This window comes from Ischnura elegans, chromosome 11 (assembly GCF_921293095.1).
Source record: "Ischnura elegans chromosome 11, ioIscEleg1.1, whole genome shotgun sequence".
Lineage (NCBI taxonomy): Eukaryota > Metazoa > Arthropoda > Insecta > Odonata > Coenagrionidae > Ischnura > Ischnura elegans.
Window position 1 is genome coordinate 34,901,019 of NC_060256.1, and position 26,525 is coordinate 34,927,543.

The following is a 26,525-nucleotide window of genomic DNA, read 5'->3' on the forward strand; positions in this document are numbered from 1 at the left end:
CCCTGGCCTAGAGGCTACTACCTTCCGGCACTTCATTTTTCAATGTAGATTCATTACCTAATTTCTGGCACTGTCAGTTTTATCTTTCAGGGCTGTGCATCAATGAGGAAGTCCTAAGAAGAGCGGGAGAGGTGAGAATGAGAAGAAAAGCTCGAAAAGATGACGGTACAACCTTGGAGGACATATCTTGAGGCATGGATGATGATCGTTGTGATGAAGACAATTGCCGTTGGCCGAGTGAATGGCGAGAACAGAAAAGGAAAACAGCGAAAAAATTATAGAACAGGCAAAGAAGGATGTGAAGAAGGTTGAAATAAGCAATGAAAGATGTGATAATAACACGTAGGAGTGAAACCTTACGCCTGAATCACACGATCATTTTCTTTCGTTGCGAAAAGTGATCACTTGAGCGATCGCTTTTCGCGACGGGAAAAGTGATCATTTTTCAGAATCACACGGTCCCTCCCGCTGTCGCCTTTCGCATCACTTCCGATATCACAGCTCGTTGGCATAGGGCCCGCATCTCGAAAATATATACCTTGTTTGTGTATCTATGTCGTTCCCACGATTGTCAAACGTTGCGCTGCAATCGCTCCACACGGGAATGCGTTCTGATTGGCTGATATGGGGTTTTAGTGACGGTTTCAGCGACGGAAAAAGCGACCGGACGAGTAATGACAAATAGTGATGGGAATCCTCATCATTAGAGTGATCGCGAAAAAACAATTGCCGGCGACGATCACTCTAGCGATCGCGATAGTGATCACTGGGAAATGACGGATAACATGATCGATCGTGTGATTCAGGCTTTTTCGTTTAGCTGATAGGAGAATTGAGTGAAGAGCTGCATTTTTCTGGGAGTTTAATAGACCCTTTTCAATTTTTCCCGGAGTCGCTAATTTGAGAAAATTTCCTCGGTATTTTCTTACATTTAATTTAATTTCTTGTAAATTCAATCCTTTTGTCTTATTGGTGGCTAATTGCCCGTACTTCAGCTCTACTAACTTAGGTGGAGCTATCTTTCTTGTGCGGAGTTAACTTGGTCAATAGTCGTAACTAACTAACTGTCTACTTTTCCCATTCAAAAAAGATGGAGAAGTACTGTGAATTATGAGAAGCCTAATAAATATTAGGCATAGATTTATTAGATTTTTATTAGTATCGTATTGATCCTCAGAATAGTTCTTGGTGATAGGAAAATAGTAAGCTGTAGCCTGTGTGCATACTTTTTTGTACCTGCGGGGTAAATCAACGTTCCGCTTGCGACATATCACTCTTTAGCGATACCTACTTCGAATTTGAAGTGCCTCAATTTCGCTTTGAGTTATGAAAAAGATCGACCACTACCTCAGTCTATCCCTAATTTCCCATCGCTGTCCATAGGCTTTAGTGGAGCATAAGAGCTCTTAATAGTCGATTGCTATCGCAGTGAACTTCGACGTGTTAACCCGGCTGAAGGGTGCTGGAAGAAGCGATGGTTTTACCTCGGTCAATATCGATCGCTTCGGTCTGCGAGACTCCTCTAGTGCGTTTGGCAGGGTCTGACTCTTCACCACCATACTATGCGCTACTTGTACACTCAAAATTTCTTGAAAGAAGAGTACGCCACTGTACGTGCTCTTTTATAACAATTGGTATGGGACAGGGGTGGTCTGGAGTGATTGGGGCCCTCGGCTGGGACTCATTATGGGACCCTCTTCATCCCGCCCCCCCCCCCCCCCCGGAAAATTTTAGGAAATTGCAAGTCCGTAAATCGATTTTGACGCTATTCTGACTCTTAAAAACCAGATATAAGTAATGAAAATGTTCTATTTCACAGTTTATAAACTGTAATAATGTATAATGGTTCTATTAACTATTTAGGGAACTTGTTCCATGTAATTGCACTGTAAACTAAAAAATCTCAAAAATGACCCTACACCTTTTTTTTATTTATTTTATATGATATTTTCTTACTTAGTATGTTGAAAATGAAGCTACTAATCAAAACGTAGAACTTTATAATGGCGAGTAAAACGTTGGTTCTAGGAATCTTATTCTTTTTTTTTGTAACACCTTGCATGCCTATGGATACATTTCACGATAGACGCGAGCGTTGTGGAGGACCCTTTATCTCGGGACCCTCGGCGATCGCCGACCAACGGACCTGGCCAGACCGCCCCTGGTGTGGAGCAGTGGCCGATTCAGGGTAGGGACAAGGGGAGGGGGCTAAGGTTACGATTTTATCTAGTGTTAATTGGACATCCAAAGAGGGGGGCCTATAGCCTCCCCTAGCCCCTCTCTGGATCTATCACTGGTTTGTAACAAACCAAACGCGTGTAAAATAGACCCTAAGTTTAGAGCTAATTTGTATTACAATTCGTTAAAGTAGGTAAATATGTAGAAAAATTTCATTAAATACTTTTGAACAAAGTGGTAACCCCCAAGACTTCGATTTTATCCAGTGTGTATTTCGACCCATTGTGAGCTATAGCCCACTTATTCCCCCCCATCGTTCCACCATCGGTGTGGGGTATGTCAGAGCATTGATTACTTCGTGCATGACATTATATTACTAAACATATAAATTTTGCTTACGCAATGATATCCTTAAATATTATAAACGTAATAAGTTCACCCATACTAGGTTAGCAGCAAACACAAGAAAAATTGGGGATAAATGCAGGGAATAGCAAAAATCAAATACAGTGATTGGAACCGCTTTAATACCAACTGTCTACTTGCTCGATTGTGATGTAGCTAATTGCTACATTTTCAAATTAGACCAAATAAGATGCACCTGTTCGACACACAGAAAATTGCGCTTGAATTCTGTTTATGAACACACAGGGAAATTTTGATTAACGTCATAATACTTAGCACGCCATTGGTATGTACAGGAATGAAAAAATCTGTAATATGACGAACTTTTTTTATTGGAACTTGCGCTCTTTGAGATATTGCTCCTCATATTCGGATGACTGAATTTTGCAACGGCTTGTGGCGCCTTACGTGTCATAAGTCGTACGCTTGGCATGCGCCATGTGAAACGAATTCCTGAAAGCCGTGTCATAACAAGGGCTACTCAGGTGGAAATGTAAGCTATCACAAAAGATGCCATTGGTCCGAGTTGATGTAGACACCAACTTCTTGGGAATATAATATCTAAAATGTTGGCTTTAAATCTCGCAGTCCAAGGTTCAAATCCCGGCGGTGGCAGAAACTTTTTAGAGGTTGCCGGATCCCTTCTTGAGTTTTTTCTAGGGTGCACTTAAAGTGCAACACTCCGTCCGTCGGATGGGACGTTAAGCCATTGCCCCCTTGGCGCTTTTCGTTGAAAGAAGGGTAATGCCGACACCATGTTTCTCTCCACCCTTCCTTCCCGATCATTTCTTAACGGCGCAAATGTCCTCAGCTATCGTTCTCCTCTTCCAAACACGATTCCATACCAATCATACAGTGTTTAAAGTCAGTTTTCGAACATGATCGAATAAATGCAATGGTATCCGTACAGCATTTTAGAAATCATCAGAGAAAGAGTATGCCGCGGACTTGGTCTATTAATGTGCAAGATGTATATTTCCTAGTGAAATATTAAAAAAAACTTTGTTCCAATTCCGCGCAATTTATGTGGAATTCCATTTTTTTTTAAATTTCATTATGTTAAGTCGATTCTATGAATTCACGCCCAACACAAGTTATTATATATTTTTCTCAAGTTTATAGTTTTATTTATACACTTTTCTCAAGTAAATAATCCTTGTATTATCGAAGAGTCAGTCCAAGGAAAAATGCGCGGTCTGGGGTGAACGTTGGTTGGAAGATGCATCGGTCGATTTATTTCAGTCGATATCGATCGCGGGATCGCATCCGTGTAACCCTCAATTTATCGCCCGTCCCCTCTACACTACGACCTTCCCTCCCATTCCATCCCCCATCCTCCTCCTTCTCCCCCCCAATGACGTCATTATTACGTCGACCCCTCCCTCTTCACTTTCGCTTCCAACCGTGCGGCTAATCTGTCCTCCCTCTCCATGGGAACAGCTGATGCGGCCAGGGGGCAAAGACACCAAGAAAACCACTTCCTCGAAGCTTATCACGGAATCTTGTTTTCTCTTTCGTCCACTCTTCCATAGTATGACAGTAAAGGCCGGTTTATGGCATATCATCATTATAATAAGTCAACAAAAGGGTGGTTTCCTATTTTTTTATTGCCTAAATCGAAAGATTATTTCTCCTGAAGTACGTATTTCACGCTTTTAGATTTTTAAATGACAATATCTATTTTTCGCGATTTAATGAAAAGTGAAAATTTTTAAGCGCACGAATACGCGACGGCTAAGTATGAATGCTGGGAAAAGCCCGTATAACGTCATTCTGGTTCCGGCTTCCGCTGTGTGAGGCAACATTGGTGCGAGGCTATGAGCGCCGCTACGCAGGGGCGCCGACTTATAAAAAATATTGGGGGGGCCCATATCGGAGGTCTTGCCCCAGGAAGATGTTAAATTGAAAGAGTGTCGTAGCACCGAAACACTACCATGATTCACAACACTTGATTCAGTTAACCTGCTTAACCTTATAATTATTTGTTTCAACACTCATTGTTGAATTTATTTTAAAAGGTAACTATCGTCAAGCATGGGAAATAAAAATCACCAATATATTTTTGTGATTTCACAAAGCATAATGTAACTTACTTATTTTCTTGAATTATTGAGGGGGCTCCGCCCCCCCAAACGAATCATTGAGGGGGCTCGGGCCCCCTCAGGCCCCATGGAGTCGGCGCCACTGCCGCTACGATGTAGGCTACTAGCAGGTAGAAGAGTACCCAGCTAGCAGGTAGCGCTTGGCTTAAATAATAATTATTAATAGAAAGTTTCAAATTTCGTTTTACTGTTTGGGATGGTATTAGAGCTCAAAATTCTAACTTGCCAGATTTAGGCGCGTGGTGATGCAGTCGTTCATGCAGCGCGGAATTTTAGAAGTAAATCCTCAGGTAAATTGGATGGAAATTAGGTAAATTGGAGGTATGGAAAAATAGCGGTTGTTGAAAAAGAAAGCCATGAGCCGATTACTATTATTAGTTTAATTTTTTAATGCGATGTGAAAAGATTAGCCGATTGGATAATTGAGTTAAAAGTTTGCAAATTCTCTGAAAGCTTTAACTTATTAATATTAGAATTTCCCGAAATTAAACCGTAAAATACTGGCTATACTGAGAAGAGAGGTGCTTCAAACCAATGCTAGGATTGTTGAACAGTGGTGATGATGATGATCACGATTGTTGTACTTTTCGGAACATTTTTTGCCTTCCATACTGTAAAAAACCCTTAGTTCCACGTCGGTGCGTGGTCCCTTTAATGCGCTGTTGTGATGCCCGTAGGGTGACGTGAAATGTCAGTTTATATTACGCCTTGACATGGGGGTAATAAAAGGGTATGTCATATATGGGTCCCCGCGATCCACCCTTGCCTCAATATGTAACGAATACGGGGGCATGAGTTGGGAGTGGAAAGGTGAGCCAAGGGGATAGGGGTGTTCGATATCGAACCATCCCTACCATTGCCTTCCTGCCCGAGACTTGTTTTACGGCCCTTTGCCTTCGCGTCATTAAACTCACCTTATAGATGCCGGGAAGCGTACGTGGGGCTCGCTTTATATCAGTGGGAGACCCATTTTTGCCCCGGATGGTGTCCTCATTTCCTCACCGTGCTTTTAAGGAATTTTCTAGCCTTGACATTCCTTTCATATTAGCTCCCGAATGGATATATGCGCCGATCATTCTTATCTAATACATTCTGGTCCATAAAATGTTATTAACTAAGATATAAATTCATTAAGCGATCTAAGTTCTAAGAAAACCCATCACTCTACCCAAACTGATCGCTTTAATGCAGCATAGCCTGATTAAAACTCAAGTATCGTTTTGAAATATTCAGGGTGAACAGAGAAGACTCTTCTCAGAATTCTGCTGTACTTTATTTAGAAGAAAAGTCTCTGTTCAAATAATGAAATGTTTATAATTAAGATGCTGATACTGGTGGATGTTAATAGTTGTCTACTCTTTGAGCATAATGCGGAAAAGCTCACTTTGTAATGTTCCATAAAACTTTTTTTGTGGAAAATTAAAAAAGCTTTTTGGAATACAACACAGAGAGAGTTATTACGCACTATAGATATGTCGTTCCACCAAGTGAAGTCTGTACACTTGGACTATTCTGACTTTTTCCGTCAACCACAGTACCGATGTTTTCGTCCTTTTTTATTACATTTTCCTATCCCATTATTTCATTACCTGTGAATTTATTTGCATGTTTGCGCCTAAGACGTCGCGTGAATGAATGAAGTGAAGAGTATTGTGAACGCTTTAAATTTCAGGACGGAAACTTAAAGATTTATGCAAGTAATTACGAAAACGGAAAAAATCGGCCTATCGACAGGAGTGATGAATTCTCATTGTAGCATGATTACTAATACTTACAATTAGACATATGTACTTGGATGAAAATATATCGCATCATATTAATTATCAGTCTGTTAATGTTTTACGCATGTTTAGGCTACAGTGATGCTGCTAGGAAATACGACGAGTGGAATCATCTATCTTCGACTTTTCTTCGTCAATATGCACTCCCGCAAACATCAACCAGGATGTTCGATGCGTAGAACTATATTCAGACTAAGGACTAAGGCGTGGTAGAGTTGCGAGAATGACGACATGGACGAGTAGAAATTTTTCAAAAAACATTCTATTGTTTTTTCGTGGTACTGATGACAAAATAACACAATTTACATGGATGTTACCACAAGTAAAAAGCTTTCAGTCGATGCATGTATATTGTGCCCTCCTGTCGCCTCAGCACGTTTGACCGGTTGAATCGCATTTATTAATTTGGAATGGTACTGTGAGTATGTTATTTCTGTCTCCAGCCTTTATTTAATCCTTCGAAAAAAAAAGAGAGCATTATTTTATCATATAGCGTTCCCACTTGGATCTGTAGTTATTACTAATTTATCTTAATACGTTTCGTAATTATATCGGCTTTTTACCTCCAAGCCATCTTGCGATCTTTGTTTTTCCTTTTTTTCCTCAAAGAATGCATGAGAGTTGATTTAGATGGAAACACGTGGTTGAATTAGCCCTTACAATCTGCCAGCCTCTAAAATGTTGTTAGGAGTAGGTGAATATTTTACTCTTTGAAGAATGCAAAGTATAATCAACAGGAGCACTTTTTTTAGTTTTGAAGTGGGTTGAAAACAGGACATCATTCTCACGCATACATATTTAAGCCTTATAAAGAATCAATCCATCCAACTCAACATTGACTGCTTCTTCCATAACTTAAATTTCTAGGCTTAAGCTCTGTGTAACATGCTTCTCCATTATTTTTTTTACTACAATGGAAAATCAGGTTGAATCTTCTAAGGATCTAGGCCATTTCCTCACTTTCAATTTTTATATCTAACATCATTGATTTTCAGGCTCTGAAAGCATACTGTCTTTTTAAAAGGAAAGAATTGGGTGACGTCGTGATATCTTGCCCTTCAGCTTCTTACGATGTAAGGCGATTGCAATTGAGTAATCACATCAGAGCAGGGACACGATACACCATCGGAATTCATTATCGGCATTGGAGTTACCATCGGAGAGATATACATTTATGTCTAGCTTCACTTGACCATTTAACAGTGGCAGTCATCATATTGGATTAGTATTTAATGAGAAAAGTGAGCGATGGCTCGAAGAGGAAATAAAATTATCAATGAATTCCTTTGCGTCACATTCATTCATTCGCTTTCATGTTGAATCATCATGTGATGAAATTCGTCATACTAGACACAATCCATGCCAAGGATTTCACCCAGAACGTTATCTTGCGATGGGCTAAGTATTCTTTGTAGGCTAAGTATTCCATTAGATGAAATGAATAGCATGTGTCCGTAAACTTCGCTTAAGAAGAGAATTGAAAAATTACTCCCACCATAATTGATTCGCACACTGTCAACACTTATTATATCAACAAGAACGAGTGAACGGAATTTTCTTCTTGAGGGGGGTTATTAAGGGGGCTAACTCCCCCCAGATTGGGTCGAAACACACACTGGATAAAATCGAAGTCTTTGGGGTTTACCACTTTGTACAACAGTATTTACTTATATTTTCCTACATACTTACCTACTTTAACGAATTGAAATACAAATTATCTTTAAACTTAGGGCCTATTTTACATGATTTTGGTATGTTACAATTCAGTGGTAGATCAAGAGAGGGGCTGGAGGGTATAGCCCCCTCTTGGGTATGCAATTTATACTATATATAATTGTAATCTCAGCTCCCCCCTGGTCCCTATCCTGGATCTGCCACTGCATCACGTTGGCATTTCCCACAAAAATAACACTCCGATCATCTGGACTCGTGGACGCTGAACGACTGGTTAAAACGATGACGGCGACATCCCCAACTAGTGCAAGCAAGTTCGGGAAATCCTACTAGAAAATTTCAGGAAGGGAAGAATTGGCCTCCCAAATTTCCTGTGATCATTCTTCAACAACGTTGCAAAATTGACAGCATGGCTATATGATGTGATTTGATTCATGGCAATGCTGTGCGGATGCCTAACTTTTCCAAGTAGTGAATCAGTGACCGAGGCTAAGAAAAGGTGTTACCCCGAAGGGATTGAAGGAGCTGAAAGTAGTGCCGAAAGGGAATAAGAGGCCAATATCCTATTCAACGAATGGAGTGCTGTACTTGTACCCCAACACATAGCATCTGAGCAGTGATCGGGTAGTCTCTGAAAAATCTCCACCATTGCCAGAATTTTTACCGGAATACTTTGGATGGGAAGTCAATACTCTATCTTTATTTTCCTTCTCTAGACCTCTTTGTTGACTCATTCTCTTGGAGTATCGGTCTTGAAAACATTTTGCATGCAACTTTTTGGTATATTTATATACCTTCGTCAGGGCTATGAATTAGTATTATTACATAATATGGATTAAGAAATAACAATGTTTTTCGAAATAATAATGTTTTTGGCAAAAATTTGCATTTAAAATTCTTCATGACCTTTACTCCAAGGCAATGAATCAACAATACTCTGCCATATCAATCCATAACCCTATGTTGGTTACGTTGGGGAAGGTAATGGATAGCCATATTATGTGGGATGCATAGTATAAATAAACGTTGGCACTGTCGAAGGAATAAGTGACCATAAGGTAGTAACTGCAAAGTTTTCTCTAAATACCGCTGTAAACTTTAAAAAAGAGCGTAAAGTTTTCATTTTTAAAAGAGCTGATTTTGATGGGTTTAAGAGTCATCTGAAAAATGCTTTCCCCGAGTTTCAAGAATCAGTATTAAAGTTAAATGTAGAGAATACTTGGAAAGCTTTTCTTTCGCTCGTAACTTCGGGAATAAATAGCTACATCCCTAGTAAAATAGTAAAAGAAGGCAGCGAACCGAGATGGTACGACGCGGAAGTGAGAAAATCATTGAGGCGACAGAGAGCGTGTCATGCTAAAATGAAAAAAAGTCAGCACGGATTTATCCGCTAATGAACGCGAGCTAATAATTAAAAAATATAGGATGACTAAAGCCGCCACGAAGGAAGCGTTCAGGAATGCGTTCACGAATTTTAAAAGAAAAACACTAGTAGAGCAGTTACAGGATAACCCAAAAGCATTTTGGTCATATGTTAGGGAAGTTCAAGATAAACGATCTACCGTATGTTCGCTGAGAAACAACAATGGAGATGTGTTGACAAGTAGTTACGATAAAGCCAATTTATTAAATTCCTACTTTAAGAGCGTGTTCACGGAGCCTTCCGAAAACTCACCCGAGACCGATGACAATCCCTGTATACATAAGATGCCAGCTATTGACATTAGTACGCTCGGAATAGAAAATATATTGAAATCGCTTAGTTCAAATAAATCACCTGGTCCAGACGAAATCCCTTCTCGCGTATATAAAGAACTAGCCTCAGAAATTGCCCATTACTTGCAGTTAATATTCAGTAAATCCATCAAGCAACACGAAGTACCTAATGACTGGAAAATCACTAATGTAACGCCTATATTTAAAAGTGGAGACAAGGAACAGCCATCTAATTACAGGCCGATATCTTTAACGTCCATCTCTTGCAAAGTCCTTGAACACATCGTAGTCAGCTCGGTAATGAAACATCTAGGCGCGCAAAACTTATTAATGGGAAATCAACATGGATTCAGGAAAAGCAGATCGTGCGAAACTCAGTTAGCGCTTTTCGCCTTCGATATTTTAGTCTCCGGGGAATACAACATTCCAGTAGACGCGATTTTTCTTGATTCCAAAAAGGCATTTGATAAAGTACCCCACGGAAAGTTAATAATAAAACTGAAATCTTATGGTCTAGACGAAGATGTCATTTCCTGGATTAGAGAATTTTTGAGCGACCGCGTCCAAAGAGTAGTATTAGACGGTGCAGTCTCCAATGAGGTTAGAGTCACTTCTGGCGTTCCTCAGGGTAGTGTCATTGGCCCACTCCTATTCCTTCTTTATATAAACGACATTGGCGAAGTAGTGCAGAGTAAGTTACGATTATTTGCAGACGACGCTGTAGTTTACAGAGAAATCCGTTCCAGCAAAGATATAGATGAACTAACGAATGACCTTGCTGCTATCCTAGCTTGGTGCGATGCTTGGCAGTTAGAATTAAATTTGGAAAAATGCGTCGTAATGAATTTCTGGAAGAAGAATAACTCCCTACAGCGTAACTATATCATTCGGGGCACCCAGTTAAAGGCAGTTGAATCCGTGAAATATCTAGGGGTTAGACTCAATAATGATCTATCGTGGAATAAACATATTCGAGAAATTTCCGGTCAAGCTAATCGTAAAATGGGTTAAAAGAATATTAGGAAAGTGCGACGACAAAGTGAGAGAAATTAGCTACTTTTCCCTCGTTAGACCACATTTGGAATACGCTGCCAGTGTTTGGGACACTCATGAAAAAGGCTTAATAACAGAGTTAGAACGCGTGCAAAGAAGAGCTGCCAGGTATGTGAAAGGTCGTTACGATAGTCTTTTTAGTGTAACTGACCTCTTAGATAAACTCGGATGGGAATCTCTGTCGGACCGTAGATTGAAAAATAGACTAAACCTTTTAGATAAATTCAAGAGCAGTGTCTTTTCTGACGAAGTTAACCATATCTTGCGGACGCCAACGTACTACGGAAGATCAGATCATATAAATAAAATAAGAGAGATAGATTGCAGAACAGACAGATTCCGAATGTCATTTTTTCCACGATCGATAAGAGATTATAACGGCAGCAATAGAACTCGTAAATAGATTGCATGACTTGTAGTGTAGGTTACTAACCTATGTAAAACTTAATGCATGTTTCTGAATTTCTATTCTATATTCTATTTCTAACAGCATATAGTAGTATAGTTTGCTATTATACGGGACGTTCTTTCGACGGTGTGGTGTGCATGTGGGAGTCCAAATGCATGCCGGTGATTGATCACCCCCTGCCAAACACCCTAGAGGTGGTTCGCAGGGTATTATGTAGATGTAGATAGATCTAGATGTATCTTTCAAAAGTACCTTTCCCATTTTTTTTGGAGGGATGAGCGGTGTATGGTTGTGTTTGATGCGTCCTCGACCCAGATCCTCGTTCACCTCGGAGTGCCCTTGAGGGCGAGGGCGGAAGTATGTCACCCGGAAGAGGATGAGGCAGTAACGGCGACGGCGGCTTCGCTCCCCGCACTTCCAGGCCACTGGGTCACACTCTCCCCGTCTGCCCTTCAACACTCTCGCCTTCACTATGACCTCTGACCTTTGCCTCCCTCTATCATAGTCCCGTCTCATGGGTGGGTCGGAAAGGGGTGCTAATGGGCTATCCCCTCGCTCATGTCTGGGAACCCTTTTTCCTATCGCCTATCTTCTTTCTCCCCCACACCCTCATGTCTCGTTCGGTTGGATGACGTCACGTGACGTCATTGTGTCGTCGCGTGTGGGTGGGATGGGGGACACACCTATGAGAAAGTCTGCGGGCAAAATTATAATGTCATCCAAGTGGGTCATAGAAAGGAGTTAAGTTATTATAAGCTCCCTGGAGAAGAGTGGATTGGGTATTATCCCAGGGTAAGCATAGATAACTCGACGTACTTTCTCGTGCTAGTGGAGATAAAACAAATCAAGATGGAATTGCTTATAAGTAAAAGTTTCTATAGCATTATGAGGAAAATTCAAGTATTTTCCTTTTCATGTATAGACTGACAAAAATATTTCCGAAGGAAAATTTTGCCTACAAGAATCTGCGAATGTTTTGGAAAGATTTCGCCCCTAGCATAATACTTCAATTTAATGAATTAGAAGGCCTATTATCCAAGATGTGAATCAATTATCTGAGTACCCTTTTTCCTATAGCCTATCTTTCTTTTCTCCCCCACACCCTCATGTCTCATCCGGTTGGATGACGTCACCTGACGTCATTGTGTCGTCGCGTGTGGGTGGGATGTGGGACGCCACCTATGAGAGAGTCTGCGGGCAAAATTGTAATGTCATCCAACTGGATCATAGAAAGGAGTTAAGTTATTATTCTTGGAATATAGTGTAGTATTAAGTTAAGTATTATCCCAGGGTGAACATAGAGAATTCGACGTACCTTCTCGTGCTAGTGGAGATAAAACAAATCAAGATGTAATTGCATATAAGTAAAAGTTTCTATGGCATTATGAGGGAAATTCAAGTATTTTCCTTTTCATGTAGACTGATAAAAAATATTTCCGAAGTAAAATTTTGCCTACAAGAAGCTGCGCATGTTTTAGAAAGACTTCACCCCTAGTTTAATACTTCAATTTAATGAATTAGAAGGTGAACATAGATAATTCGACGTACCTTCTCGTGCTAGTGGAGATAAAACAAATCAAGATGTAATTGCATATAAGTAAAAGTTTCTATGGCATTATGAGGGAAATTCAAGTATTTTCCTTTTCATGTAGACTGATAAAAAATATTTCCGAAGTAAAATTTTGCCTACAAGAAGCTGCGCATGTTTTGGAAAGACTTCACCTCTAGTTTATGACTTCAATTTAATGAATTAGAAGGCCTATTATCCAAGATGTGAATCAATTGTCTGAGTACCCTTTTTCCTATCGCCTATCTTTCCTTTCTCCCCCACACCCTCATGTCTCGTTCGGTTGGATGACGTCCCGTGACGCCATTGTGTCGTCGTCTGTGGGGTATTTCGGGGACACCACCAATGAGAAAGTCTGCGGGCAAAATTTTGATGTCATCAATCTGGGTCATGGAAAGTGACTTCCCTTGCAGGCTTTCTACTGGGGGGTTTTGGATAGGCAGATTTCATAGTGTCTAGTCTGGGGGACTAGAGAATCATTATCACTGGATCAATGCTTATCGTCATCGGTTTTAATTTAACATTTCTGCCCGGTATTCTCCTATTTTCTGTCATCAGCCGGTTTACCCGATTTCTTTAGCATGGAAAAGGTAGATTTTATGCCGATATATTAGTTTATTACAAAAAAATAACGTTACTAGTCGAGCATTTGGTCTGCTAGTAATATCAATCGGATTTACCCAAGTCAATTGATAATATAAAAATATAAATTGAAATGGAAATAAATAGAATGAGAAAACGGTTATAAACAGAAATAAAATGAAAATACACTCATAACAAAAGAAACATCATAAAGGAAAGAAGAATAAACATTCTCATTAACGCCTTTATCTTTTGCGGGAAGTGTTCAAAAACTACATTCAAACCACTGTTCTAATCCCCTATCCCCTGATGGTGGAAAGAATATTTTACCTCAGTTGACTTGTTTCGGAGGGTCTACTTGTAGATTATGTCCCGTGAATGAGGATTTGAATTTTGCTCGTGTTTTCCATCGAGTCATGCATTAAAATAACCCATCACTCTGGATAAATCGGTCTTTATTCGTGGTGGATTAATGATTTTAAACTTTAGCTGGAATCTTGAACTTTTCAGGTTGTATGGAGAAAACCCCTGTCAATTATTGCATACATCTAACATTTGAAATTCTTACCACCTTGTTTCCTCGAATATTATTTTTTATATTGGAGAAACAGGGTGATGCTTAAAAAGGGCTATTCTACCTACTCGGCAAATTTAAAGATGGTAGGTTTCGTTTTGGACCGGTATTACGTTTCGTAATGCGAAAAATACGGCCGTTAGAAAGGAAGTGTCCTGAAATTGAGCATGTTAAAGTATCTATTAGCGTTTCCGTAAGAGATTTTAAAATTAAACAAGAATTGAGCTCATCCTTTCTTTCACTGTATTTTTTATTGCATTAGTAGACATTTTGATATAGTAGGCGTACATTCACTAAACATGTCACTAAATTTTCAAAATTTAGTGACATTGGAAGGATATTTTCCATTCACAAGTACTCTTACTTAAGAGCACTTCCCTTTCATTCGGTGAGCACTCGTAAATGATGTGAAGGGTCACCCAGGAAGCCCTCTTGACATATATTCCGAGAGTAGGAGGAGAATTTATAGAAGGGCACCCTACTCCTCCTACCCTCCTCTTTCGGTGATTCGATTCGGGTGAAAAATGACTCTGGCAACAGGCCAAAAACTGCACAAAGAGTGCCAAAACCCACAAAAGGTCACTCCTGCCTCCATGTTTTTAAATTACGTCCCGACTTTTCACCTTTTTAATGTTAATTCCTCTTTCTACTTCAAATGCCGGGTTTTTCAAAATGGTTAGCGGGTAACTCTTTATGATATTTATAAAACCTGACTTACAGCTATAAAAAATTCATCAAATGTAAGAGCAACTCAAACAATTGTATATTAAAGCATATAAGTCTTCAATGGCAGCACCATTCGTCAAGTGGCATGCGTCATGACGATATGTGAGTTCTTCCCAAACAACTCTCTATAATATTTATAACACCTGACTTACAGCTATAAATAACTCATAACATGTAAGAGCAATTCAAATAGTTGTACATTGAAGTATATAAGCCTACAATGGGAGCTTCCTCAATGATTTAATGGCTATTTTTGGCGTAATCAATGCGATATCAAAACAATCATTCTTGTAAATAGACGCTACCGATTTGATTGACACGAGAAAAATAGATTGATAGAAATAAGTGCTCTATGTTGAGTGGGGGATTGCGCCACCTTACCTCGTGGAACGGAAGTAGGAGGAACTCCTCCGTCTGCATCACTTCCTGGAAGTTTTGAAGTGCGAAGCGGTGTGACTTCCGGTGGAGGTCCTTGCACGCGTGAGCGTCTGCAGAGATGGCAGTAGCGTCGTCCCATTCAGCAGCAGTCGCCATTGTTAGGACATGCAGTGAATAATAGGAATAGAGAGAAAGAGAGAATCATTATAAGGAGTCCACGATGTTGCATTTATTTTAAACCATTTTTTAGTTATCTTATTCTTCCGACAGTGGGGTAGCGTGGAATTTCTTTTGATGGGGGGGTCCAAAATCTGGGGGGAAATTTTTGAAAAACAGGGTACAGAGTAGAGGGTTTTAAACTAATTTTAACACTTTACATAGTGAAAAACTTCATTTGTTGAAGAAATCTTTTGTAAATTCATGGTTATTCAATATTTTTTTCTTTTATGAAGGAATGTAATTGTGTTTTTATATTTCGGGGAGAGGGTCCGGACCCCCCGAACTTCCCCCCTGGCTACGCCACTGTCTTCCGTAGATGATTCTAAGTTCCTGCGTTTTACATTTACGGCATTTTCGAAAGCAGAAATAATCAAGTTCACTTGATAACGAAGGACAACGGTTTCATACCAGCAATTTTCTAACTATCAACAGAGGAAGCATCAAGTGGTCATCGCCGATTAAAAAAATGAACATCGAATTTTCAATGACACCCATAGTACCGTGGTCATTTGCGCGATGGCCGTTAGATGTCTCCTCCGTCGGAGGTAGTTCGTTAACTGTCTTATGAGAACGTTCACCAAGGGGACTACATCGAGGAGGCCCAATCCCATTGAAGGCTGATTTCTGTTGCCGCAATAAGGTCGCATTTTAATCGGTTTTCAAAATGTCCGTGACGCGGTGATGAGTACAGACTGTCCCAAGTGTCGTGTGTCATTTTTGACCTGTAATTTTAGTAACTTTCCGTAGAGCTATGTTCATGAAAATTGGCACACTTATGGGAAAAGGTCTTAAGTTTTGTTGAGTGTAAGCAAAATTTTAAAATTTTGACCATTTGACCTCACAATTTGGGTCCAAACCAAAAATTTGAATTTGCCTTATGGGGTTTCAATGTTAAAAAAATCGAGATAGAAAAATGTCTGAATTTCATTGACCAATGTGTCAATTCTTATGGTTTCGGACCCGAGGAACCCGAAAATAACAATTTTATTTACGAAAATTCAACCGTTGACCCAGTAAGGTCACCGTCAAGGTCATAAGGGTGGCAAAAAGAATAGCATACCGACAAAGGTGTCGATCTATGGGTTTTATAGGGTGCCCAAGCCATTGGTATTGTCCAAATACCCATATTATTCACTAATTGACCTACGAGGGTCACAATGGGGGTCAAAGGTCATAGCGTTAAACGTCGGGCCATCGTGGCAACTAACGTGTCAAACCATAGGTTTTGAAGGGTCCCAAAGTCAGTTAGGCAGTTCATAGATCAGTATTGTTAGTTTTTTGACCTCCGAGGGTCACAATGGGGGTCAAAGGTCATAGAGTTAAACGTCGGGCCTTCATGACAACCAACGTGTCAAACCATAGGTTTTGAAGGGTGCCAAAGTCGGTTAGGCAGTTCATAGATCCGTATTGTTGGTTTTTTGACCTCCGAGGGTCACAATGGGGGTCAAAGGTCATAGAGTTGAACTTCGGGCCATCATGACAGACAACGTGTCAAACCAAAGGTTTTGAAGGGTGCCAAAGTCGGTTAGGCAGTTCATAGATCCGTGTTGTTGGTTTTTTGACCTCCGGGGGTCACAATGGGGGCCAAAAGTCATAGAGTTAAACGTCGGGCCATAATGACAGCCAAAAAGTGGAACCATGGGTTTTAAAGGGTGCCCAAGTCAGTTTTGCAGTTCATAGTTCCGCATAACAGATTTTTTTGATCTCCGAAATTCATAATGGGGATCAAAGGTCATAAAGAAAATATGCAATGCGCTTACCCCCCTTCCTTCCAAAAATTTTCCATTTCCTCGCAGGGCTTTCCGGCAGGCTTCCCATGCCATCTTAGCTTCATGCCGAAGTTGATCATTTATTTCTCTAAACATCATTTTGATTTGCAGCTCAAAGTGAAAGACAAAACTCCGTTTAAAAAGATATTGGCTATGTCCGAAACCATAAGGTAAAACGTAAAAGAAATGGATAAATCCAGCTTTTATTTTGATTGTATCATGCGTTGTGATAAATATTTAACAATCAAAGAGAAATATCATTAAACGACAAAATTAATAGGATTATAAACTGAAATGTGATTATGTAGTTTACATGGGGCTAGTCAACCATCCAATTGCAGAAATGGTTTTGATTGCCATGCTCTTCTTCTCGAAGCTGCAACATTACACTTTCTAGGGCTTCAAGTTTAGAATATTTAAATTTTGTTATATCGCACACCTGGAATTGTCCAGTACACGCTGCGCGGACAATAGTGCTCAGCGGCAAAAGCATCTTAATGGAAAGGCCAAGACATAGCAATGAGACTGTTGGGTGTTATACCCAACCGATTTGCAAGTTTGAATGTGAAGTGAGGTCCTGATAAATTTGCAGCCAGTAACGTTTGCAGGACGAGGGTCTCGCAGAAGGTTGCGGTCTTTACAGTCAAACTGGGACTTTTTCTTAACTATTTATTTAACATATTTTTAGGACTTTCATGGGAAAAACTCGCAACCCTTAACTTGAGCGTTACCAATGGAGGTCTAATACTTAAATGAAAAGCGGCATGATTGGGTTTTGCTATTTGCTTGTTGATCTTTAAAACCAATGGGATTTCAGCGTAGTTATAAAGAAAGTCCTATATGGCGTTAGACCTCCTTAGGACCTTCTTTGAGGAGAGATGTAGTGGAAGAATGTGGACACAGAGTCGGGAAAAAGGATGTCTAGGGAAATAAATAATCAAGAACGGCGTGAAACTAAGAGGGTAAGGGAGGCTTGTCGGAAAAGGCAGTGGATATGTGTACTACACCACTCACTTGGTCACCCTTCAAAACCTTTAGTTGGGGAAATTAGTTTTCCTATTATTTCAAAACATACATCTGTGACCTTTGACCCCCCTTATGACCCTCGATGGTAAAAAAATCGACAATATGCAAACTGCTACGAACTGCCACACTGACTTGGGCACCCGTTAAGACCCATGGTTCCACTTTTTGGCTGTCATTATGGCCCGACGTTTAACTCTATGACTTTTGGCCCCCATTGTGACCCCCGGAGGTCAAAAAACCAACAACACGGATCTATGAACTGCCTAACCGACTTTGGCACCCTTCAAAACCTTTGGTTTGACACGTTGTCTGTCATGATGGCCCGAAGTTCAACTCTATGACCTTTGACCCCCATTGTGACCCTCGGAGGTCAAAAAACCAACAATACGGATCTATGAACTGCCTAACCGACTTTGGCACCCTTCAAAACCTATGGTTTGACACGTTGGTTGTCATGAAGGCCCGACGTTTAACTCTATGACCTTTGACCCCCATTGTGACCCTCGGAGGTCAAAAAACTAACAATACTGATCTATGAACTGCCTAACTGACTTTGGGACCCTTCAAAACCTATGGTTTGACACGTTAGTTGTCATGAAGGCCCGACGTTTAACTCTATGACCTTTGACCCCCATTGTGACCCTCGGAGGTCAAAAAACTAACAATACTGATCTATGAACTGCCTAACTGACTTTGGGACCCTTCAAAACCTATGGTTTGACACGTTAGTTGCCACGATGGCCCGACGTTTAACGCTATGACCTTTGACCCCCATTGTGACCCTCGTAGGTCAATTAGTGAATAATATGGGTATTTGGACAATACCAATGGCTTGGGCACCCTATAAAACCCATAGATCGACACCTTTGTCGGTATGCTATTCTTTTTGCCACCCTTATGACCTTGACGGTGACCTTACTGGGTCAACGGTTGAATTTTCGTAAATAAAATTGTTATTTTCGGGTTTCTCGGGTCCCAAACCATAAGAATTGACACATTGGTCAATGAAATTCAGACATTTTTCTATCTCGATTTTTTTAACATTGAAACCCCATAAGGCAAATTCAAATTTTTGGTTTGGACCCAAATTGTGAGGTCAAATGGTCAAAATTTTAAAATTTTGCTTACACTCAACAAAACTTAGGACCTTTTCCCATGAGTGTGCCAATTTTCATGAACATAGCTCTACGGAAAGTTACTAAAATTACAGGTCAAAAATGACACACGACACTTGGGACAGTCTGTACAATGCGATCCACTTTTTTCAAATATTTGCAGTACAATGTTTGTAATTAAACGGAATGGCATTGAGCTTTTATGAATTTGATTGAACATCATCAATTAACATCGTTATTTATAAAAATTTCGGTTAAAACCGCTAATTTTACCTTATTTCCCCGTGAAACTCGGATCAATTTGTTCGTTAGCGACACGAGTGGCGACTTCTTTAAACCCCTTAAATGCGCGGTGGTTGACGGCAAATTTAGAGGCCGACTTGGTGATCCTCTTTTGTAATATTCGAGAGGATGACCTTCGTTATCAAGTTAAGTCTAAAACAAATTAACATGATTATTGACGCTTTCGAAAATGCCCTTACCTCCATAGCCTCACAAAAATATGGTTTTCTCGTGGAATTGGCGTTCAGGTCCTAAGAATGTAAATTTTGAAATGTGCTATCATGTATGGTGAGGTAAAGGATTTTTTCGACCGTAAAAATGATGTGGAAGGTAAGGGACGGATGAATAATTCGTGCGGCGCGTACTTAAATTATTCCGTTGGAAGTTTCGTGGGCCTGAGCTTAGAGAGAGCTGAAGCTTGGACTAAAACCTCCTTCATGGTGTAAATAAGGCACAGCCTGCGGCGCCCCAGCGGCTCAGGTCCCTGAATAATGGACGCACTTTCAACTTTAATCCCATCGTTCTCGGCCAACCAGAAACCACTCAAGATATCACACCCGCGTTTATCACCCACAGATACCCTCTTCCCATTGAGCAGTTTTCACTACAACACTGTCACGCATGGTTGGGGGGCGATACGTAAAAATCCCAGTTTTTAGAGATTAAATTCACGCCGTAGCGTGCACAATACCGAGTCTACTGGTGAGTATACCATTGATTTTCACAAGTTTAACCATTGTTTGATTCTGAACTATCATGCGGGAATTCCTGCATCATCGCTAGCATTAGGATGATATGTTTGTTCGAAAGATCGAAAAAAGCTGGCTAAAACCTCAAAAATGGTTTCTTTTGAGCATGGAAGTTAAAACTTTGCGCAGTTATTGTCAACACATTAATGCATGTTTGACGCGTATCGTTTTTCATGGTTTTTTTGGGTTTTAAACATGACCTCAAAGCTGAACAAATATTGCAAAATTTGTTCAGAAGTCTTCTAAAAACCTAAGAGGAAGAAGGAACAACTTAATAAAAAAAAAAAACGTTATTGTACTTTTCCACACGATTTAATTAATACGACCGGTTTCGTCGCAGAGGCGACATCATCAGGTACATAATCCGTTATAATAACAGTTGTTTTGTTCTTGTTTATCTGGTTGCTATTACGTTGGTAGGGGAGGGTTGCGTTGGGGTTGGAGCGTCACTCAGATTCAGGGGAATCTCCAAGAGCGGGGAATAGTTTACAAAAATATTTTCATTTGCTAAAATTCCATTTTTTATATGCTTCCTTATCTCCAACTCCTCCAAGCAGTCCATCCTTCTTCCCTTTCCCTCAAGGTGGAGAATTTCCGGAACAAAATTGCTTCTGTGGTCACTCTCCCATAGATGTTTCGCAAAATGCGATTTTTTTGCGATTTTTAAATCGTGTGGAAAAGTACAATAACGTTTTTTTTTATTAAGAATGGATTTTCACAAAGTAAAGCCAGAAACAATCAAGTTTAAGGAACAACTTAGTTGGCCACATTATGTGTCTTGATGGCCTAGTGAAAACAATCGTCGAAGGACAGGGAAGAAGGGCCAGAGACGGCCCCCAATCAGTTACGTTGGACAGGTTATAAAGGATGTTAAAGAGAAGGAATACGTCAATTTGAAAAGGCTAGGGTAGAATAGAGAGTTGGGTTAAAGCATTCTTAGGATTTGGGGTAAACTAAAATAAATTATTCTAAGTATCAAAATAAAATAAAACGACATGTCGTTTTATGTTAACTAAAACGACATTCCACATCCCTGAGGATGAGCCCCAAGTCGAAGCTTGAAACTTTGGCTAAAATGGAGAATTTATCCCGGTGAGAATCCCGAGAAAATTTTACCCACATTATACGCCGAAAAAGCATCAAATCTTATCTCATCAGTCTTAGGATTGTTGACTTATGACGATGATGATAATTAACATGCATGAAAAATATTTATTTTGAATTCTCTGTGAAGGGCGGTTTATGCTAATGGAGATTGATTGAAGACCGTGTGGTGTGAAGAATGCTTAAGAGGTTCTTACTCACATCGGAGAAGCCTTCTATTCATTCATTATTTTACCCTTAACCCTCCCTACCCTTCGAGTATTTGGACGCGTCCTCGTCTGTGCTGCCGTCGCGAGGCGAGAGTGGCTCCCTCGAAATAATTGACGAGCTGTGCGCGCTGCCTCTTCCCCACCCCTCTCCTTCCTTACAGATGGATTCATTTATTGGTCGAAGAGGGGCATTCACTCCTTCCACCCATCTGAACTCACCCCTTCCATGAATTCCCGCTGCAAAGGCTAAAGGAGACGGCGACTCTTGCGCGCTACCCAGTGCGTTCCCGTTTAAATATTTGATGTGCGTGCCAAGGCGAAGAGTAAGAGCAAAACAGATAGAAGGAGGGAGAGAATAGATGTGGAGGAATTTTTCCTTTTGAGAGATTCTCAGGTTTCCATCTTTCCCCTCCAGAGTGACAAGGTAAACGACAGTCTTGGGGGCCTATTCTCGTTTGTAACGCAAGCTGGGGTATCACCGTGGGTAAAAACGTGGCTGAGGTTGCTTTACGTGGATGATTCTCATAATAAATATTAGTGGCTACGCATTATCAACATTAGAGGCCAATATCAGAACTCAAACGTCTGTAATGGAAATAGGAAAATTTATCAAAGAAAACATTTATAAATAGGTTATCTTAAGATACTGATACTTCATACCTCCAGAGTGACAAGGTAAGCGACAGCCTTGGGGGCATATTCTCGTTCGTAACGCAAGCTCGGTTATCTACGTAACAACGTATCTGAGGTTGCTTTTCGGTGATAATTCTCACATTAAATACACTGGACGGCATGGAAATCGGCCCTGATACCATTCCTGCTGATTCTATCGTAAAATGACCTCCTGAATCCGAATATGACCTCCCTTTTCCCCCATCACCCACCATTTTTGGGGGAGCCCCCCTCCTATTTTTTAAATTAATTTTCGTTAATTTAGAGGGATTAAAAGGATTATTTTAGAATCTATGTTTCTTTTAAGGGTTTAGAGGGATGAAAAATTCTAAATTATAAATATGATAAGGAAGTAGATTTCGGGGTATTACTCTCCATAAATTGTATTGCAAAATAAACATTACTAAGAGAACTCAAGATGGCTGCGCAGTACATACACTTGAGGCCAGCATTGGAACTCCAACTTCTAATACGGAAACGGGAAAAGTTATCAAAGAAAATAATTATAAATAGGTTTTCTTCAGATTCGTATGCTTCTTCCATCTTACACCTCCAGAGTGACAAGGTAAGCGACAGCCTTGTGGGCTCATTCTTGTCTTGAAGTGCTGTGTCTTATGGCTTATGGCCTATTCACTAGATTTGGTGTATGACTCTTCTACTTCTGCTGCTTAGTTACACCACCTCGTGTCTCTCTTTTTACGTTGATTTTTTTCAGCATCCGCCGCCTGCACCAGGTTTCCAAGGCTGCAGTTCTTTTTTGGCTAGCTTTTCAATCAAAACCATGTTTCTGATTTGTGAGTACTACTAGCCGCACGAATGTTTTCATGTATCGTACTGTTTCCTTGCCTTCATTTTAATGCTCCTGGATTAAAGTAGCGGAGTTGTTGCAATTAATTCCGCGTTAGCATTATGTCAATTGATTTTACGCCATTTTTTGTTTTTAAAAGGTAATCATTTTCTATTATTGTAAAATAATTATAAATTATAATTGTTAAGGTAATAATTTTCTATAATTGGGGCTGTCAATGTTGGTCGAATATCACCGTATATTTATCCTGAGTGATATGTGTCGCCGTGTTACTGTAATGAATTGGAACGTTGCCGATTAAGTAAGGGGCTGTTCACTTGTATATCTGTTATGCTTTCCTTTATTCAGTATTTTTTGTTCATATCTTATAGTCTTGGTAGTTGATTTACATTTCATGTAGGTTTCTCTATTTATATATAAAATTTCTATATAGTCGATATTCCTCAAAATATATTTTTTTATTTATTTTAAACGTTTGGCTTCTGGAACCGTAACAAACTATAAGATGAAGTCCGTATAAATAGAAAAATGTTCTCCTATGTCTCAGGAGGCATTTGCTATGAAATAGTTAACCAATACCAATTCCGAGATGATGTTTATGAACAATTTTGGATTTCATTAAAGAAATGTAATGATTAAGGTTACGTCAGTAAAATTTTTAGCTTTCATGGGAAATATAAGGGTTTTCATGTTAAGATGCTTCAGTAGTGCCTTGGTCCATGGAGATTGTTAAAATAGTAAAAGATTTTTGAATGCGAAATGTGTCACTCAGCCAGAATTGAATCATTGCAGCAGATTATTTTCATATCTTGAATGCTGTACTTCTAAGTTAAGGTTCCTCCTTTAATTGGACGAAATTTTTGTGATCTTGAGAATTCGAATTGGCGTGAAAATATATGTAAATCGCGCTGATTCCTTGAAAGTGGAAGACGATGACCGATTGAGATAACTAGAGGTAAACGACCGCGCGCCAGATATATGTGTGTGTGTTTCGGAATGCTCTCGAGTCGAGACAGGTTAGGTAGGGGGCGCGGACACGCAAATATGGAAGGGATGTAATATCGCAAGCCACCGGGAATCAGGGGGAACGGGTGCTCTATCTAGAAGTCACGCGATCGCTCGTGAGAGGGCGGAATTCGTGTTTCTTTTGTCAGTGGGCGGTTGAAGCAGAGGTCTTGGCTCTTTCCGCCAACCCCTTTCCACCACTTCGCATTCACAAAGCACTCCAGGGGCCGCTATAAATTGCTCCAGCCTTTAACACCTGTAAATGCCAAAATTGACGAGATCGTTTGTGCGTGAAGATTTTCACGCTGCTATGTTTATCGATGAATCAAAATGCATAGGAAGGAATAAAAATATTATTAATAATTTTAAATGTCTCAATATTTTTTGTGAGATAGCCCTTTGTAATGGTTTGAAACCCATCGGTAACATCTATTTATACTAGTTGCGATACTCTGACCTATGAATCGTTCAGATTACGATTGTCTGAGCGATTGTCCTTACGATAATTGGCCGAACTAGGAGCGTGAATGGATGACCTGACAATAGTTCACATAGTTCCGAACGTTGCCGCTTTACGATAGGTTGGCGTTGGGAGACCGGATGAGGAAGCAACAAGAGAAAGACGAAAAGTTCGTGAAGCTCCCTTCGCTCTATATTTTTTCATGGATTTGTCGAAGCAAGGAAGAATATGGGCGGAAGAAAAATTATTCGTTAAATACACGTTGAACACAGTAATATCTTTACGCTGCATACCTCAACAGCTTTGCTAACAGTCAATTTCTCGTTCACTTTAGATGTCAGCACTAAACGTCAGCACAGGTTTTAACCATCGATGTGGGAATGCGCGATAGTTCCAACGATCGCTGGAACAATCATAATCTGAATGAGGCCCTAGACTTTTGAGCCGACAAGTGGTCCAATTTGCAACGTCAAGTATGCTCAAAATGATATTTTTTGTATATTACATTCTGTTCTTATATATATGTTTATATATACATATTTCTTTAAATTATATTGTATTATAAAAAAAACCAATTGTTCCTTCTTTATGTATAAATATTGTGTATCGTCTTATTCTCTGTATTTTATATTGTTTCACACTTTTTCTAACATAGCCCTGAAGATGATTTAAGAAAATAAATCGAAACGTTGGCATCTAACTTTTGTTTAAATGACCTATACTCCAGGAAATACCATATTACAAAATGATATCGTTTATCATTTTAAATTGACCCATTCAAGAACTGATACTCGTAATTTTATCTTTAATGTACTATTAATGATGATTTGAACGCAATTTACAGTCGTCGGTGATCAAGTTGCTCCGTAGAAACCATCATCTTGGTAGCTGGGGTTCTGAAAAAAAATTTACCTCCTGACGACGTCGCCTCCGAATTCTGCAGTCGGCGCACATGCATATTCAAGCCTTTACAAATTTGCATTTGGTAATTGAAATATGCGATGAAAAGGACTCCTGCTCACTCAGGGTCTTTGGTCGCGGTAGCCTTTACCTAACTTACTTTGAATAGTGCTATTGATTTATATTAGCTTAATCACCTCCACACTTCACGATTTCTGTTGCATTCAATTGCCTGCATGCTAGGTATATATCACATTCCTTGCCCAAATAAAAAAAAAGCTGGAATGAGTGTTATTATATGTGTGTTTTGTTTGGTTAAAATGACGATCAAAAACATTTACAGCATCGTGAAATTAGTTATTAAGAGGAATGTGCGAGTACTAGAAAATTCGAGTCGACTAGTTGATACTCGACTCGAGTGATTCGAGAAGCATTACGAATGTCTAGTCGAGTCGAGTAGTTTTGGTTACAGAGAAGTAAATAAGTTCAGAAATCTGCCGACAGGAAGTGAATTTGGGTAAGATGGTTAAGGAAGTGAATTCTTGTAAGGGTACCACTATTTGTGGGCTAATTTGAACGAGCTAGTGAGCGCCCATATTAAAAATCCGATTTTCACCCGTTCCCTTCAGCAAGTGGAATATTTTGACCTCATAAAAAATAAATTAATTGGATGTATTGTGTTGACAAAAAATTTAATCACCATATTTATGACAATTTGGAAACAAAATAGTTCGCGGTTTTTCATCTAGAGCTTCATTTGTCCAGCACGGTCGGGTCACATGGCTACGAAGGGCGGATATGGGTTAAGCCGAATTTAGAGTAATATTCAATCCAAAAATCTATCCTGATTCCAACACGGATTGGATCATAGCTATTACCACTCACATGTATAATTCTTATAAAATACATCCGCCATTTAATGATTAATTAAAGAATTGAATTGGGTAGTTTTTAACGCCAGAGGGGATTTCGGTGACAAAAATAATCACTCCCACTATTGTCTTTATATTTTTCTTGAATGCTATCGCTGATACTTGTCAAAGTATAGCTGTTTTATTTTTT

At 39.8% G+C, this 26,525-nt stretch overlaps 1 protein-coding gene across 1 annotated transcript in view; it reads right to left on the bottom strand.

Annotated features, from left to right (window-relative positions):
• LOC124167606 (kelch-like protein 17) overlaps positions 1–26,525 on the bottom strand; it is a 119,288-nt gene that overhangs the window by 34,724 nt on the left and 58,039 nt on the right. Inside the window, exon 6 of the mRNA XM_046545585.1 lies at positions 15,149–15,255. Coding sequence (XP_046401541.1) covers positions 15,149–15,255 — 107 coding nt within the window. The remainder of the gene's footprint in view (positions 1–15,148; positions 15,256–26,525) is intronic.